This window comes from Calonectris borealis, chromosome 2, assembly GCF_964195595.1.
Source record: "Calonectris borealis chromosome 2, bCalBor7.hap1.2, whole genome shotgun sequence".
In the NCBI taxonomy this organism is placed as follows: Eukaryota; Metazoa; Chordata; class Aves; order Procellariiformes; family Procellariidae; genus Calonectris; species Calonectris borealis.
In genome coordinates, this window is record NC_134313.1 from 41,806,892 (window position 1) to 41,826,576 (window position 19,685).

Here is a 19,685-nt window from a genome sequence, read left to right on the forward strand (position 1 = left end):
TTGTATAAGTCAACATCCTCCATCTTTTATACATATACACACTATATATATATATTAAAAAAAAAAAAGAGAGGAAAAAAATATATAAAAGAGAGACTATTCTGAAGCTAGAGGATGATTTTTCCTCTTCCAAATTCTCTCTCAAAAGAAAAGTTACTGGCTAGACCTTACTTCCAGTAAGGCAGTGCAATTAAAGAATAACAGTAGCAACTGCATTAAACTCTGTTCTAGCACAGTAAAGAAAAAGCTAATGCATTCCTAATCCCTGATTTACATAGTATTTCTTCTCTTCCAGGCTAGCAAGGGGTTTTATCATTTTAGCGTTTATATCATTCTAGTACAGTCTTGCTTGGGTTCCTTTCTAGAAAGGGGAGCAACACCAGCTTCCACCTAGTTCTCCCTGAAGAAATGGAAGAAGATAAGGTATTCCTGGTGCTACTTCTTGATATTCTTGAATCCTCTGTTGTAGAAGATAAACTATTCCCTGACTCTAAACACAGGGAAGAAGCTTCTCTGTCACTTATAAAGATACTGTCAAAGGAAGGGATTTGAAGACCATCAAGATTTTTTTGTTTTTAAAACAAAAAATTTAAAAGGCAGTATTTCTCAAGAAGGTATTCATATTTAGAGGTCAAAACTGTATTAAAAACAAAGTATTAAAAAATGGAGATCCTGTTATCTGGATCTATTCACTAGTCTGAGGCAAAATCAGACTTTAAGAAGTCATCCCTAATTTTAAGACATTAACTTTTTTGTTTTCTGAAATGTATTATGGCCAAGTCTCTTTGATTAGTTTTAAGTCAGAATCCTTTGAGATACATCAATCTTACCATGACAACATGGTTAAACACCTTTATATAAAGGTTTCATATTAGCCAACTTAACTCCCCTCAACAGCATTTCAGTCAAGTATATTTTCTGACAACTGCCAACTTAATAACAATAATTTACAATGTAAACCTTGATAAATCCTGTAACTCCCATGAGTAAAACATACTTTTGTATTGCCTAATAGGTAATAACTGGTCTATGTTGTCATATGTTCTATGAGTGTGCATTACAGGTTCACCTAAATAAAAAGTATTTCAGAAAAAAAAAATCTTTAAAAAAATCTTACTCTGGCATTCACGCTTATGGCCAAAAAAAAAATTCTAATCAAGTTACAATCACCAGCACTCAAGTAGGGTTTAACAATACATCAGTTTAGGATATATGAGACAGAAGCTTATGCCTTTGACGTCACTGTCCAACCCCCACTACATGTACGTTTATATTAACCAGGTAAAAAGGTGAGATGGAACATTTATGCAAAATTCTCCCAAAACTGATTACGCAGACATCCTAGTATAGTGCATGGCAGACTTGGGCAATGCAGGACACTTCAAATTATCATTGCCCAGGTGCGACCATAATTGACAATCTGATCCACAGTCTCTGCAGGTAATTGAAGTAATAAGTGATCCGTTCCTTCAAGCATTTGCTCTTAAGTATTTACTTAAGAGCACACAATCTTGCACTGTCATTGCCGCAGAAGTGATACAGTAATACCTGCTAATGCAAAAGTTATTTGAGCAAGCCACTCGGTTTTAGAGACAAGAGCGAGCTTAAAAAACAAAACAAAACAACAAAACAACAGAAATATCAACTGCTAGAAAAATAGCAGACAGAACACATTAATAGCAGATGCAAAGCAACACATAAAGAACCAATTACCTCAACTGATACACAGCACTAGACTGTAAGCTAATCGGTTTGTGGAAGAGATGTAGGCATTTGTACACAGTTCAGTTAGATCTAATTCTCACCATGTATTGGTAGGCAAAAAGAGAAATTCAGATGTGTTAACATGCAGGTATAACGTTCTACAAACTCCACATCTTTCCATAATATGTGCTATTTGTGCTGAATAGCATATTTAGTTCTAGCCATTCCTTTTCAAAGTTAAGGAGCAGAAATTCAAAGGGGACTAAAGCTGGCCAAGAAAATAATTAGAAAAATGAAAAATTTCCACATACAAACTGAAGACATCAGGACCGTGATGGTTTGGAAAGAGAGTGATACATGTACTTAACACTTCCTGCAAGAGGGAAGAGTATTCAACAGAATTCAAAATTCCATGTTAAGAACAACAGGTAAAAACATTGTCTTTTACACTTCAAACACGAACTAAAGTAATTTCTATCTTTTATTCTGTACATTTCAAAAATGGTTGCAAGTACAGTGCTGCATCATATCTGGTAACTCCAAAACTAGACTAAGGCTATTTTTGAGAAAACCAGCATAATTTTATGATAAGAATACTGCTCCAAAAGCGTATTATCTAATGTCCTTTACTCAAATGCAACATCTTTGTTACAACCTAATCCATGGAAAGGGTTCCTAGAAAAGCCTTTCTTCATGTTTATTTTATGCACTGGTCCTGATCGCAGCAATTTTACTTTGATTAGTAATCTAACAATCAGGGTTTTGATGATGCTAGTAAAAGTGTAAAAGACCTTTAATAAAAGCACAGTTGGATACTTCAGATGTTAAATATTAACATCCTGAAATCCCCCCCCCTTTTTTTTTTGGGGATTTTGGAGAGGAGGGTTGGGGAGAAGAGCAGGGAAAGAAGAGACAACCCTCAAACCTGCAAATACAATCCATAAAAAACATTAAAGAGCAAGCTCAAAATAGAGCTTGCCTCCAGCAGAGCTTGCAATCAAAGACATGTAGGCAGCAGACCAACCACTTCCCACAAACTGCAGCAAAATACACACTCCCCATGAGTAATCACACCTTTGTTTGCAGGGGAGAGGAAGAAGAGAAGAATAATTGGTGAAAAACAGCTTCCAATGTAAAGACATTTATGAAAAGACCACATTCTCCTCTCCTGCCTGGTAGACCATCAGGACAACTAATTACTGAAGTAATACTTGAAGTTTATCTGAAAAATAAGCCTATGGTTTGAAATACAAAATATAGCTCTGGACTTCAAAAAAAGCCCTGGAGGTTCTGTGCTGTGAAAGCTGCAGAAACAAGTCAAATTCAATCACAGCCAGTCATGACATTGCATGAATTTAGGTTTACAAAGCTGTTAATGATGTTATGACAGCAGTAATAAAATTAAAAACCAAAAAAAATCCCCCCCCAAACAAAACACCACAACATAAAAAAAAAAGAAAAAACCCACATGAATAAAGGCAACTATCCCTCCTCCAATTTGAAAATTAACACTTCGAGGAAAAGAAATATTTCTGGTTAAGTAACAACAACATGAGTATCGTATCTATATTAATCAGACAGTTTTCTGCCCAACTGCAGTACAAGTCACAGAATTAGCTACACAAAAGAGTCTATAAAATATAATAATGCCCTTTTGGAACAAGTTCTTTTCTACTTCCTACTTGGAGTTTAATAGTTTGAAAGTGCAAAGGCCAATCAAATCGTGAAGCAGATTAGAAGAATCTGCAAGCAAAATAAGAACATAACTAGCAACCAAGGCAGAATTAAAAGAGAACCACACTTAACTAAAGAGGGTGTTTCTTTCACCATTTTAGCATAGTGACAAGGAAGATATTAATCACCTGTATATGTAACATTCTTGATTGCATATGAAGTTGTTTTAGCTGCTAAGCACAACCATTATCAAAAGATGCAAAAATTATGGGCAAGGATTTTTCTTTACTAGAAAAGGCAGAAACTTAGGATGCAGGGGAGTTCTCTCACTCCTCAAACTCCCAGGAAACATCACTCTGAACTGAAGAGTACCATAGATTTTGCCCAGGTATGTATATTTGCAAAAATCAAAATTCTCATCTGAAGAAACGCAAGAAAAGAGTGGAAGACTAAACAAGTAATCGGTTTTGTGTATGTCTATCCAAAAGCATGTTAAATACCATGTAAAGACACTTTCAGGGAACCTCCTCTATTCAATAAAACAGTTTTTCTATTTGGAATATACAAGGTGTTTTAATAACTTAATAAATGTTTCAGCAGAAATGTGCTTAACCTGTTTAAAAATATGGGGGGAAAAGGTTTTGTTTTGTTTTACCTTTTTCTTGACTGAACGGCTACTCATGATTTTCTCCACAACAGGACCTTCAGCATCAGCAGATTCCTACATCATAAATACCATACAAATGAGTTATGGGAGTGCATCTTTGTTACTTGAAGACTTCCTTCATTAGAAAAATTTGAAGTATTTTTTTTGCAACAGGAGTTTAATACACTGGAGGACTTTTTCCCCCTAGCATGAGAACTGAGAGGATTCAAATAGATTTAATACCATAATAAAGGATTGAAGGATACTTGTTTAAGCCCATTTTTAAGAGCTAACGCAACTCTAGCTCTCTCACTAAGGCTGATGTGCACAGATACACAGATATAACCACATGGCCAGCTAGTTCATCTAAAATAACAGGTGCTTTCAGCACCATATAGCCTAAATATTAGATGTTGTTCAAAAACTCTAGCTGGCCGTGTAAGTGTCTACACGATAGCTATCAAAATTGCCTGTGATGCTCTATCACACTATTACATTAATTCACTATTACAGCTGCAGGCAAACCTACCAAATTCTCCTTCTGATAAGACACAATTAACAATGGAGATCACATACAATATTTCACAAGCCTTAACAAATTGCCAAATGAAATACCAAGAACATATATATATTCTCCAATAGGTCATCAGTTAGTGAAGTGAAGCAGTTCTTTGAAAAAGCACTACAAAACAATGAGATTGTAACAACAGTCATTCCTACATTATTACCCCTCATCTTATTCAAACTATTTTATCCATCATTTACATTGCACAGAGAATAAAGTGTACCCTGCTGGGTACTACAAGGCAGTAATTTCATAAAGGGATTCTTATGGTGCCTAGCAGCAGGGGACAAGCTCGAGTGGTTTATTAAAGTCACAGAAGCCAGACCACTGAATTCACAGAAGTAAATTCAGGACTCCTAGCAGTCCAGTTTAGGTTTCATTTAGGTAGAGACCATTTAGGTAGAGAACAGTTTCAAAGAAGTGTGTCAAATTGCATATCATCAGCTTGTAAACAAAGTCATGAATTAATATATTGTTTAGGAAGGTAAAAAGCTAATGCCTTCTGGAACACTGTGCCAACCATCGATGAATATCATTCAGGAAAAGGGCCCATATTTGAACTCTGAATGCTGCAGTTACAGCCATCTTTCCAGTCTGATCTGACCTGTTGCTCTGACTGAGAAGTATTTGAAGGAGAGTCTCTTCCAGCAGTATCAGCATCATCGGCCTCCTCATCTGAAATCTTGAACTCCAGGTCTTCTGTATAACGCTTCCTCTTCACCTGCCTGCTGGAGCGTCGCTTCTAAATAGAAAGCGTTGTTATTTTTCATGAGAAACAAAACTGACAGATTGCAGAATAACTGAGAAAACTTCTTCATATTTCTCAAATACACCAGTGTGTAGCAAACACTATTATTTTTACAGTGCTCTGATACAAATAGTGGGATCAAGATACTACTATGCTAAATTCCTGCCTGTTAGCTGCTTTCAACTCCTGTTAAAAAAACAACAACAAAAAAAACCCCACTTCATGCTTGTTCTGAGTTGGAAAGTGGTATTATTTTTTTTTTAGTATTACTAGAACCACGTTAGAAAATTAAAAAGCGTATCTCAGAAAGCAATTAAAATACACTGAGTTGCACCTCTCAATTCACATCTACGACAAACTTTGACAGATGGCCAATGCAGGAATCAAACACCACCTTTCCGCAGCATGGCCCATAGCGTTGCTAAGCAGTGACAACACACTTTCTTGCTCTCCCCATCCGCCCAGTTGTACCCAGATTATCTTCTAGGGGAAATACAATGAAATACAATTTCCTCACTCCACTGACCCAGCACTGTTCAGAAAGACATCCTGCAGCACAGCATGGGAAAAGACCCCAAACTAATAGACGAAAATGAAAAACTTGAACCACTCCAAATTGAAAACACGGTTTCTGTGTCCCCATACTCTCATCTCCAGGATGAGAGAAAGCTTCAGAGAAGTTGCAGAAAACAATCTGTAAAATACACAAGCATGCATTTGACAGAATTTGCAACTTGACACTCAGTGCCAGACACCATTTTCTGCAACAGTAGAATTTAAATTCCCAGATAGTCTGCATCAAGTTATATATTTTGAAAAGCTGAGAGCATATGCTGTTGAAGGAAACTGTCAACTGAGCATGAAATATCTTAATGGACTGATGTATATATATTAAAAAAAAAAATGTTGAATATCAACTGTTAAAAAAACATCTTTATGAATTGATATACTACTCATTTTTACTTCTTTCTCAGCTTAACATACATCTTCACTGGTACATGCAAATACTTAGCTTGTTAACAGGTCTATGCACCTGGGTCTCTCAATGTACATAGACAAAATCAAATATGTATTTTTAGATAGTTAATCATACTTTTTAAAGCACAAATATCTGATGCACTTCACACAATTAGAAATTCTTTAACCGAAAATGAAATTTTGGAGCAAAGGTTAAGTTTACATCACCCTTTTAAACAATGGTGATGTGGCTTCTACCTTTAACATAGTAGCTTATCGGGGGCTCCCAGAAAACTTTAACAATATTTTTATATTTGAAAATAGATACCACTTGGCAAATTTGCACCCTGATTTCCATAATCACTAACGGGAAAATATCAATTTTCTTTTGGCTCTATAGGTAAGTCTTACCATTATTTTTAGTGCCAAAAATCTCTTCTTCCATTTCCCTAATAGAAAGGATGCCTAAAATGTTATGGTAATCCTCTGTTTGATTTTTATTGACTTGGTTAGCTTCCTGTTTCCTCTAACATCCACATGAGGCTTTGGCAACTGTTATGCATTGTCGTCAGAAACTGTGCATACATTACTTGCATTGGATTAACTTTTACTCATTAACTGATCTATAGGTAGAAAGGTGAGTAATAGGCTTGATAATGGAATATAAAAAAATCTGTATGGTAACACACAAAAGTAAGTATTTTTCCTCTCTAAAGATAACAATGCACCACTTTGTGCATTACTACATAATATCGTTACAGAAGACTCAGAATTTAACACTAAGAATGCATTGGTGTTTTAGACAACTGCATAGTATCAATCTCAGTTGGGAAATGCATAACAAATTTATTAATTCTAGCTGTCCTAGCGTATACGGTTGTAACTCTTCCCTAAGTTTATGCAAAGAAGTGTGGGTGCAGTAGAACATGCGCAGTGTGAGAAAGTATTAAGGAAACAAAAATTACCTGAAATACTTTATTACATTTAATTAAAAAGTGATGCAAATATCCTAATGCTTGTCTTTACAAAAAGAAAAAAATATTTCAAATGTAAAGTTTATCACCCAATTGAGTTTGACAAAGTGAAAGTTTTGTCCCACTAAACTGAAAACAAGCAAAATGTGCATATATTGAACTGTAGACAGTATATAATCATCTGCAAATTAACCCAAAAAGCCATCAGCTCCAAAACTTTCTTCTGCATCTTTTGTCAGCGCCATTGAGCAGCTGAGAGAGATTTGTGGCACAGGACAGATAACTTATTCTTCAAGGATTTTAACGCTTGCATGGTGTATCTCAACTTTTCTAATTCAGAATACATGGTTTGCACGAATCAGAAATAGCATTCTCTTCCATTGCTGCTTTCGTTTTTAACTAGAATATACTAGATTGCTCACATTTCATTATACTCTACATCCTTCTGGAAAATAGGAAGAGGGAAGGCATAAACCATGTTTGTGTTAGAACACCATTCTTTGCCAACCTCTTCACCAGGCTGCCTTGACCATTCTCAACTGATCATCAGTCTCAATATCTATCATAATTAGAAGCGACACATCCACAACCTGATGTGCAACGGACAAATGCAACGGATTTCAGTAATACCAGCATGACTGTTTAGGAGTCTCATACCTTCCCCATCACAATCCGCCTCTACCCCTTCATGAGGGAATTCTTATTTTTGATGCCCACTCTGACCACTGCCAGCAGAAGCAAGCCAGGAGTTGACCACTTCTTAACACGGCTAATGACAGAGCACACAAAAGTTGTCATATACGCTATTTCTATTTCCAGATTTTCTCTACATGAAATAAAGTTTGAACAGAAACTGGCAGGTGCGCAGTGGTCAAGACAAATTATCAATGTTAGCCGATGACTGGCAGTCCTGCAAAAAGGCCATTCATCCATTAAAGCAGTGTAGTTACAAGTCCCTGACATGCACATTTCTGACATCCTGCTTTGTCATGTCTTATTCTTGATTTCAGAAGGTTTGCAAAGCCAATGCAAGAAGAAACACGAGGCTTATAAGCAAGATCTCATAATGGTACATTAAGTCTACAAAGCAGAAAATTCAGCATTGTAATTGCAACAGTGATGGAAGGGAACACATGAAAACTCAGCAGCATTGTACACATATCTGCAGGTAACAAGACTCTAAAGCAAAATTATGATGAGGAATACTTGTTCTAGTAAAATATTCACTACGGTGATTTCCAGTTCTCACCTTCGTGGTATGGCATTCTAAACACACAGAAAATAACCGAATACCTGTTATCTCTGTAACAAAGACTGTGGGAACTACTGTTTTATGCATCTAAATTGTCAAAGGCTACATCGAACTTGAAAGATAGCAGTACCTGAACCCCTGGGTCATCTTCATCTTCAGGATGAGGTGATGGTGGCGGAGTTTTTTCCAAATCTGAGTTTTCAGAACCTTCCTTTCCCTTATTAACCTTTTTCTTTGCAGCACTAGTTTCTGAATCTGGTTTCTTGTTACTGAAACAAAGGTATTTTTAATCAATATTTGTACAAAAATGTAAGCAAAAAGTGCTTAACAAAATAGTTAATCTGTGAGATGTTTATTTTCAGTGACTTCATTCTTTTCAACTGCCTTCCTTATTTAAGTATTTAAACATAACTGTAAAATCAATGACGCATGGGCCATCGCTATATATTTCCCATTCCTTAACAACAGACTCCTCGCTTCTCTCCTTCAAGATCTTAGACAGCGACACTGATTATGTCTTCAACAAGAAACTAAAAATGAGACTGGAAAGGAAGAGCTGCTCTCTTCAAAACCTGCACTTTTGAAAGCGGTGTTTAGGCAACCTAACACATGTGAACAGAAACAGGATTACGCATGCACTTGTCTTGATACTAACCGTGCGGACCAGGTGAGCAGAACCAAACGAAGCATTACCAAAACAAAGAACCGAATCAGAAAATTCTTCCTTTTCTTCTACCACCCCTACTATTTCCAAGCAGAAAAGGCACTTTTGTGTCAGCTCTGAGGGCTCCTGTACAGCCTCAACGCATGCAACTGCAGCTTGTATTGGGGGGGAAAACACCCAGCTGGTATCTCAGCATCTACACGATACGAGAAAGCTATATCCACTGATGGTAGAGAAAGGTTTTGGGGATTGTTTCTCCCCCTCCTCCCCCATGAAAATGTTCGCCACCTGAGGAGCTGGGACCCCATGTCTCCAACTGCGCTCAGAGGCCTGGAAATGGGTGAGGATGCACGCATCAAAATCCAGCTTTAAATAACATCGTCACCAAATCACGCACCGAGACAATCTTCAGCATTGTGGGGGTGAAATTTTTAAATGGCAACGAAGAAGAATCGATGGTAAAAGTTAGCAATTTTAAGCACATTTAGCCATTGAGTCTCGCATGGGTTTTCGCTAGTCTTTTTTCCCCTCTGTGGTGAACCCCTGCAGGCCTGTACTGATTCAACAGGCGGGTTGTGGAAGTTGCCGAGACATTTAAGAGCAGAGTTATGCACTGGTACCCGACAAACGGCGAGTACAGGTTGCCAAACAGTATGACAGGCACTTTTATACTGCTTCTATACCCTCAAAGTTTTCATTTCATACTCGGGACACTGCCTGGGTTTGTTTTTCCTTCATAATCCCCAGCTTTGTAACTTCTCAAACAAACATCAGCTTTAAGCTTGTTCATTTTGATCAGCGCAATGGCCCACTGAAGGCGTATTTCAGAGCTGTAATTTAAAATTCCCGAATACGGTTACATGTCGCTTCAGGACTGGGACAACTCAGTTGTAGTATTATCCTCTTTTGCAGCCTGTGTTTAAACTAGTGTTGACTTCAAAATAAAATTTACAAGTGAAAAGACTGGGAGTTTTGGAAATGAATTTGTATTATCGTGAAATTACAGGGCGCGACACAGCTTTCCTCTCAAAACACCACCTCAAACTGTGAGAATTCAAAAAAAAAAAAAAGGGAGGGGGTGAGGGGGAGAAGTTTGACACCGCGGAAAGAGCGCGGACACAGCCAAGCCCTTCAGAAAGGCGGCGGCGAAGGGGAGAGCGCAGCCCGCCCTCCCTGCCTGCCCGCCGGCCTCCCTCGGGCGCGCAGGCCGCGCGCGGGCAGCGGCTCCCCTTCCAGCGTTTGTTTCCGCTCTAGCTGCCACCAATGGCACAAAGCCGCAGCTGAAGCGGGGCCCCTTGCCTTTCATCCGCGCGCCGAGAGCGCTCGCGTCGCCCCGGCAACCCGCGGCCACGTGACCAGCACCTGCTCCGCTGGCTGGCGGCCACCGACTGCAGCCATCTGCTTCCCTCAATCAGCGCCCGGGCGCTCCCGGCACCTGCGCGGCCGCGTCCTGTGCCCCCCCCCCCCCCCGCTCCCCTCTCCCCACACCCCCCGCTCCCCTCTCCCCACACCCCCCGCCTTTTATCAAATCACCGCGAAACCGCTTCCAAAAAAAAAAAACAAACCAAAAAAAACCCAACCAAACTTCACATATTTCTCGAATTTGTTTAAATCAAAGGTAAGCCTGTCGGGGGAGCTGGACGGCCGCCAGGTGAGGCGAGCTGACAGGCTGGCGCTTTTCGCCCCTGACCCCCGTAAATCAGAGCAAGGCGCGCAATTAAGTTTAGTAGTCGTTACCGTGCCCCGGGTGCACCGCCGCCTATGAATAACAGGCTTAAAGTCGGGAAGAATAGCGTGGCCTAGGTTTGATAAAATATCAATCTGCTGAAAGGCCGGGAAGCGCTAACGAGGGCCGGCCGGCCTGCCTGCCCCGGGCGGACCCGCCGCTGCCCCGCTCCCCGGCGCTCGCCGCCCGGCCAGGCCCAGACAAAGACTCGCCAGCGACTCCAGCCCCGCCGGCAGGTCCACCCCGACAAAGCTTTCTTTCTAGCCTCTCCTAGACCTTTCCCCGCTCGTAGCGGCAGGGACTCCGAGCTAAGCGTATTTCATGACCTATATACACCCGGAGCCGTGCCTCGGCGTACTGAGTCACCCCCGGTAACGGGGATACAGACGCAGCAATTCGGAGACAGTTTCAAATCTCCCCCCGTTGCCAGGCCAGTTAAAAACAGACACATGGAAGAGCTACCAACTTGGGGAGAACAAAGCCCGTGTGCGGCTCCACTGGGAATTTTAAGTTCTAAATTCAGCAGAAGAATTGCTGTTTTTAAATGCACAGCTACAGTTTCTGTCAAGAAAAGAAAGGAAGGTGAAGAACAAACAATAGAAGAACAGAACCATCCCCTTGAGCGAGGCAAGGCTTTGCTTCCCAGTGCATCATGCACCCAGGACCTTCACCTGGCCAGCGGGAGCATCGGCTTCCTCAAATTGTCAGCAACTGTTGTTCCTCTTCGTCTTCCCATAGAGCCAGTGTGATTTGATCCTGACAATTAAATGTACCCACTTTTGACTCGGCCTTTCCACTTTCCAGCAGATTATACTCATGCCATTCAGGAATGGTGTTAGCCTGGACCAGATTTACCTTTCCACATGTAAGTACAGGCAGGTAAAAAGCTGTTCTCAGACACTTTGCCATTACCATCAGGGTCTGTGTGTCAATGCTTAACTCTGGATGCACATCTGATAGCACTTTCCAAATTTGGCAACAAGGCAGGCAAACTGTTATATACACATTTAGACAGCTCTCTCTCATTTTTGTTTTTTTACACATGCGTGAATACAAAATTTAGCCAAGTCGCACTAGAGACAAGATAGCGTCCAGTCCCGAAACAAGAACTAGAAATCTCGGAGAAACTGAAGTAGTATTTGCCAGACACAAAACACTAAAATATTTTAAAACTGTCAGTTAAAACTAGTCCTTCTGTTCAACTGATACAAACACAGACATTTCAGATTAGATGTCTTACAATCTAGCTGTCCAATACCACTTTCTGGTTTCATTCTCTTATCCCCAAGGACTGCATAGCATACTGACCAAAGGGGATCAGTAAGAAGACAACCTGCAGAAGGTCAGACGAGTGAACAATATGAAGGAAAACAGGGGCTGAAGAGGAAAACAGTGATCAGGATAACTGAAAAGCAAGCTTGAATTACAATTTGAGAACAAGTATCCAAACTTTGGCAAAGTGTTTTGTGTCAGTCAAGCAGCCACCTACAGAGCTAGTCAAACTCCAGGAACTTACCAGGGCCAAACCATCTGACTCAAAAATACCCCAAAAAGCATGGCATGCTTCGCAGGATTAAGAGGGGAAGTAATTAGCCTGTAGTTTACCTTGTGCAACTACTTCATCTGATCTGAGTAATTGACAGATCTGTTTATTACTGTAATTTATGATGGCTATCAGGATTTAGATGATGTTTGTTTCTGTAATTTAAACATTTAAAATAAGTCAGACGTACTATTGATCCCTATTTTACTGTTTGGGAACACTGTCCTATGACAGTGATTGGAACCTGACTTAAAAAAAAAAAGTTACACTTTGGAGCATCAAAACCATAACAAAAATAATCCCACACTCTCAAAATGTTAGAGCTGTCAGACTTTCTGTACTACCTTACTGAAGAAAACAATTACTTTTTTAAAAGTTCCTAGTGTAAACAAAACCTCTTTTTTAAAATCAGTTTTTATATGTCACAAACGTAGGAAAAACAATGGGACAACAAGGTTTTTTCCAGCCTGAAAACTCAGCGAAATTTCTAAAAAGTACGCTTTGGTAACAGCAAAGCCCACGAGGCCTGCCTGCAGCAGAGGCAAAGGTAAGTACCTGGCAGCTGGGCTGATTCAAAAGGGACATGAGGACAGGTGTGAACAGGAACAGCCTCGGTGGACGCGCGCATGGAAATCTCGCACGATTTCCTGTTCTCTCCCACAGGCACCCCCTTCCTGCCTTGCTCAGGATGATCCGAGCTTAGGAGTGGAAACCATCACCACCACCTCGGGACCTCTCTTCCTGTCCTCCAGCTCCCCAGGGTGCTGCGTCCTGCTGCCCGCACCACTCCCCCACACAGCAGCCTCTTCCCGCTTCCGTGGCCAGAAGCCATCCCCTTTCCGACACAGCAAACAGCGAGTCTGTGTGCCAAAAAAGTTCGTCTCCACCTCCCTCTAAAAGAGGTAATTATGCTCATGCTTAGCACTCCCCTCGTGAGCAGCAACCCACTCTCCCTACTCTGCATCCCAGGCTGCTGCTGTATGTGTGGGAAGGACGAAGAGTTTCTCCTGCCACAGGGAGCGGAGGAAGCAGATAAGAGCAGCCCTGCAAAGCACAGCATACTGTTTTGAGGAGATGGGAAGAGGGACGAGCTCCTGCGAAGAACTGCCATTTGGCCCTCACAAATAGTAACTGCTTCTCCCACCGTAATCGGTGGCCACTCTCTAGGGTTTCATAGGAAGCAGCGGGAGAGATACCAGCTGTGCCACAGCATGATCTTCTCAAACAGGTGGTCCTCATCTCCTCCAGGGACAGGCACAGGAGGAACAGACATCTGAGCCATGACTTTGCAATTCAGTATGACTACTTGCCTTTCCCTGTCCGTCTACTTTCAGAAAAATCTGCCCACTTTGCATGCGCCTGAAACTGGCTCCGTAACATTAAGAGCCCACATAATACTCAGCACCCTCACAATTTAATGAAAACCCTTCATTTGTGATCCTAGGTATACCTACATTTTGCTTTCAAACCCAACTAGTTTGGTCCACAATAGATCTGTTTTGCAAATGTTTTTTTCCAGCCACCACTGTATTTGTCTTTCTGTATTGGCAGGATTGGGCTAATATCCATTACAAGTGTAGTAGTACAATATTAATGTGTGATGTTTCTTTCAAAATCACCAAGTATGCAGTATAACATACTAGGAGCCCATTTGGGTGTCTTCTTTCTTTTTAAGATGCCATGGGACATGCAATTCAAACAAGCACGAAATTCATCAGCTTCTTCCATTCTCCAATCTGACTGTTGTCCCTCACATGCAGGTGCATTTCAGTGAGGCAGGCTGCCCGTTTTCTCACAGCTTACACCAAAAATAGAAGAGATGTGAAGGATAAAGTTCCTGGGGTTTTGTTGTTTGTTTAACAAAAGGATTATACTGTTAGTCAAAATCGGAACTGAAATAACAAGGTTAAATTATGAGCTATATTAAATTACAAAATGGTTAAGATACTTAAATACCAGATTTTTTACCTACGTGTATACTCTAATACAGCCTGTGTCAAAATTAACTATCAAGGACTTGTTATGCTCTATCCAAAAAACTGTTGCTCTTCAATAAATAGATTTCCTATGTCTGACGTTATTTACCTGAATTTTACATGAGTGCAAAACTCTTCTATTAAAACTGATCAGCTTATCCAGGAATGAAAACCGTTAATTTTGCGCAGCATTTAGAAACCTAAAAATCACCTTTCAATACTTAGAAGCAAAATACTGAGCAATATAAGCAGTAGTAGTAAACACATGCCATATAGTAACTTTATGAAACTATTTTACTTCTACATAATCATCCATAATCTATATTAACTTGCATTAATCTCACTCATCTCAGCTACTGTAATATTTCCTTTCCAGAGTTAGTGCTGCTGAAATACTGTGGCTCAGATGATTAAACGTTTGGACTGTTGATTTATTTAAAAACTTGATTCAATGATCTGTCACTGGACAGGTTCCCCAGTCTGTGATATTGCCAAAGTAAGCAGATTTTTTTCACTGATTTAAAATTCTTTGGCAGCACAGCATCCTAACACAGTCTCAGAGTTCTTCAAAGATGTTTGATACTGAAGCTGACAAGACCACAAAATGAGAACAACCTTGTTTTCAAGACAGCATTTGGTAAGAGAGACACATTTCCCCATTACGGGAAAAGTAGGACTTTCTCCACACCCCTGAGTAAGCACAAGGGACAGCAAATGCTCTTAACGCTGCTCCAAACACATTCCTCTCACAGGTGAAACAACAGGGCTTAGTACTTACTAGAATACAGTAAGTCATCTAGCCACCCAGGGACAAGAGTCATTGCATGGGAAAGACGATAAAGACTCTCCGACAAATACAACTAAGAAAGCAGTGATTTGTTCTTTTAAAGGAAACGCTGCTCCTTTAATGTGCATGGCATGTCCCAAAATTTAGAGAAGACATGCACAGAGATATTAGGACTGAGTGGACAGGACGGACCAGCTCTGAGGTCTGATGTCCAGCACAGCCACAGGAACCCATGCATGTTTTTGAGGCAGACTCCTAACCATTGCTCTTTAAACAAAGCTTCATCGTAGTCAAGACCTTGTAAAACTGCACTAATTGAGAAGTCCTGCAGTAAAAGCTTTTTTACTTCTTGGTGGCAAAAATTGCTGGGAGATGCTCAATACCACGCAATATGGCCTGGTCAGCCTTTAAACCTATGAGTATAGGGAAATGGAACAAAAAGGTTATTTTAGCTGATCCAGTGTTTTGGTTTCAAAAATACATACTAGGAGATACATAACTTAAGAGTTTTTCTAAGCTGTGAATTGCTATGTATGCAAACTCCACCCTTAGGACAGTCTGGAACACAGCTGAAGTAACTTCCGCAATAGGGATAGGCTGATCAACTGTAATTTACTGAACAGTTAATATAACCTGTTAGAACAACATTTGATTTTACAAGCCAGTGTTTATAAATTCTTCAGGAAACATCATCTCTGCTAATATAGAAACTTCTCTTTCTTGCTAAAGGAACAAGTAACATCTTACTGTCCATGCCTCATTTAGCCATATAGCTGTATCAAACCTAACCAATAGTCAGTCTTGTAGAATATATGCAAAGCCGATTCATTAACTGCAATTTTTAAACCCTAATACAAATGGATTTTGCAAACTGATTTGGATTAACCAAGCCTGGCTGTGCTTCCATCTGGAAGTTATATTTTATAACGCTAGCCACATCTTGAAAAACAGATTCAGATGTTTGGAACAAATTCAGAACAGTTGTAAGAAATTCTAGGTACAAATGAAAAAAAAATTGAGCTTTAATGTCTTTTTCCTCTCAGTTTTCTTTCAAGTAGGCATTTATAATCATGGTATTTAGGGAGTTGAGGGGTAAGGAAAGAATCTATGTTATTATCTATGACGTATTTACTCATGTGTAACGGCAGTTTGTTCTTTCTCATACTACTCTGTACCATTTTAAGCCTATCCTGATAAAGGGACACGATGCTGAGTGAAAACAGTTAAGAAACAGGGTTGAAGCATCTGGTCTACCCACAAAGATTTTCTGGTAGGAAAATTGTCTTTACATGAAACAGCAAAACGAATATAATTCCTACAGTGAGGATACATCAATATCGACATAAAAATGCCTTTTTAACAGCAGAGCTTATAGCTCATGGGTTGTGTTAGTACAAAATAGTGTTTGTAAGGGTTGTACAACTTGGAACAATGCTAAGTATCTAACTTACTTCTTTATTTAGAGAAAAACGTCATCCAACCTTTTTACTCTAAGCCTTCATCTCTGGATTTGGTCAAACCTACATTAATGTTGAAGCAATTTAATTTATTAATACACAAACCACACACGAGGACAGATGAGCATTAGAAGAGAAAGCTAGTTTTGAAATCTAACACATCCAGAAATTTTTATGCCTTGAAAAGAAAAATTAACCTTCTGCCTTTTCATCTTCTTTAATATAACTGTGAAGTCATAAACAGGAAAGCCAAACAAGAGAAATGTACCCAAGTTCCTCAAAAACATGATGATGTAGATGGTAGAAGGCAAACAACAAAACAAGATTTCCTCTCCACCCACGCCATTTAGCACAGATGCTCTAGAAATCCCACAAACACACTGTTTTTCTCTGATCACATATAGAAGTTTCCTGACTTACCTAGCCTTTTTGCTGGTCTTGGGTTTTGGCGTGGTATTTTTTGCTTTCTTTTCCTTTGGCTCTTTAGGGGTCTTAGGGACTTTGGGGGTCTTGGGTTCCTTCTTTTCCTTGGGTTCTTTAGGATCCTTCGGTTCTTTTTTTGCCTTGGGCTTTTTCTTTTTCTTCTTCTCTTCTTGGGAGCAATCCACTGAGTTTCTGCTTAGATTCTGGCTGTCAAGTCCCCCAGGAAAGTCTTCCTTACCAAAACCTTTACTGGGACCTTCTGCAGCAATGTGATTGTTTTTCTTTTTCTTTTTCTTTTGCTGTGGCTGCGGCTCAATTGATGGCAGATAATCATCGCTTTTCACTAGCTGGGTATTCGGTCCACTAACCTGAGTCATATCCGGCACTGGTTTCTCTAAAAAGGGTTCCGACGGAGAATGCTGAGAGAGACAAATAGAAATAAAATTGTAAATTTGCAACTTTGATTTCTAAAACTTTGCTCTTTGGGAGAAAGAAGTTACAGAGGGAGAAAGTACTAAGCAGAAGATTAACCTAGTAGCATATCTGAAACATTGTACGTAAAACAGTAAAAACCAAAGTTTTCTGCAGTTAAAACAGTAGCAAAATGACCAGAAATTCTTGATATAGCAAGGGTAAGATTATTTTAAAGTTTGTGTATAAAGTGGAAGTATAGAAAATATTTACAGTCTTCAACATTTCAATGCAAAAGGAAAGCAACTGTTATTTCCGATGTTTCAAAATAGTTGTTAGTAGAATGAATAACTTGTTACAAATTATTCAGTTGCTCCGGAATTTTGTCCTCCAGGAAAAAAATTGTTGAAGTTTGTTTCTAGACATGCAAAGGAAAATAAAGTATTTTCACAGCTGCATTTATAAAAAAATAATCAAGGCAATTTACATTGGTTCAGCTGTGACAGGAGGTATTTTGATCAGCATGTGAAGGATTAAGCCACTTTAAAATGTAATATAAAATTACATTTTATGTCAAAGATCCACAGCTCCCTACTTGTAATTGAAACAAATTTGCTCCTGCTACAGATTGGACAGAGAACTACGTTAAGTGTTTGTGAACCTGCAAAAACATCCTATTTCAAAGTCTGTATAGTGTATCAGGTTTACACCAGACTTACAAAGTACATGAAAACCTATGTATAATTACACAAATGTCAAGTGCCTGGACTAAACATATTGGATATATTTGCAACTCTTTTCCTCTTAATGGTTCTGTTCTACACAAAGATCCATGAGTCTGCAATGAAAAAATGTCTAAGCTCTACCGTGACTTTGCAGCATATCAAAGCTCTAACCTGCTTCTCCTCACTGCCTGCCCATGGTTATAAATGCAGGACAACAGTGCTTTTCAAAAAGAAAAGTAATAGCATGACACCATACCGATGCTTTTCTTGCAACTGCATATACGGTCAGACCATTTTCCCACCCTCCTTCTCCCTCTGTTTCTCCTCCTTTTCTGTTCCCTAAAAATTAAGTTGGGATGATTCTAGGTGGAAGAGTTCCCCATTAGCTGTGGTCATGAAGTCTAGCCATTTGAGATGTCTGATCCATTCAACTGGGGAGAAGAAAGGATTACAGCAAATCAGAATTTTACCCCCAGGAGTAGCAGTGCCTGTGTAACTGTCTGTAATGTTATTCGCTTTTCCTTTTCTCTGCTTTTTATTCAAACCACACTTACTTAGGAGTGGCAACCATGCAAATGAATTACTACAAGCCCAGCCCCTGAGCATAAGGAAAACTGATGGGCATACACAGACAGGATGTCCACCTGCATCTAAAAAAACATTGCACTCTAAGATTTATGAAAAAAAATTCTTAATATCATTACATGAGAAGGTGAACGCATGTGTATTTTTCCAGATATATTAATCTGAAGTCTATAGTTTTCTGAAAAAACAAACTGAAAACAAACTGCATCAGTGCAGTCCTAAGTATTTTCAGCATTTCTTCACAGTAGCAAAAAAACGCTGCGCCCTGAATACACTCACATACTCAGAAGCTACCCAACCAGCTGGAGCAAGGCTGTCAAGAAGCGAAGACGTTGCTGTTTGGGAGACGTTTGAACAGTACGAGCTAGACACTACAGTTCTTTATGGAAGAGACTCCAGGACAAGAGGGAAGGCCTGAGTGCCGGACTGGAGATCTGGGTCCACTTGGCTTAACCAAGAACTTCCAGGATGACTTCTGCGTGTTTCTGTCCTCCACCTGTTTATTAAGATACTTTTTAGTGCAACAAGGTCTTAGTTGCAGTGGAAACTCAGCTCTAATGCAAACCTGATGCACCCATTGCATTAGCACCACATCAGTCAGCCCCACCTCAAGGCAATCTCACGTTAGACATCCTGAAGTACGAACCTACACCTATTCTAGAAATCTGTAGTCACCGTAACACTTACATATCTTCAGGCTGGTAAGTTCACAAAGACTGGATGTCTGTATAGAAAAAGCTGATCCCAGGAAGTCAGTGGTGCCAATAAGTTCTACAGTCCAATTACACATTACATAAAATAGAGATATTTTAAAATCTTCTAACTTTGAATTTGGTTGACTGAATTGAATATCTCCTCAGATTTGTTC

General features: G+C 39.7%; 1 protein-coding gene across 1 annotated transcript in view; it reads right to left on the reverse strand.

Moving 5' to 3' along the window:
* The window catches only part of CHD7 (chromodomain helicase DNA binding protein 7), a 132,280-nt gene that overhangs the window by 41,524 nt on the left and 71,071 nt on the right, over positions 1-19,685 (reverse strand). Inside the window, exons 3-6 of the mRNA XM_075141779.1 lie at positions 17,094-17,515; positions 8,651-8,789; positions 5,194-5,331; positions 4,034-4,099 (exon numbers count right to left, since the gene is read on the reverse strand). Of these exons, the coding sequence (XP_074997880.1) occupies positions 4,034-4,099; positions 5,194-5,331; positions 8,651-8,789; positions 17,094-17,515 (765 nt within the window). The remainder of the gene's footprint in view (positions 1-4,033; positions 4,100-5,193; positions 5,332-8,650; positions 8,790-17,093; positions 17,516-19,685) is intronic.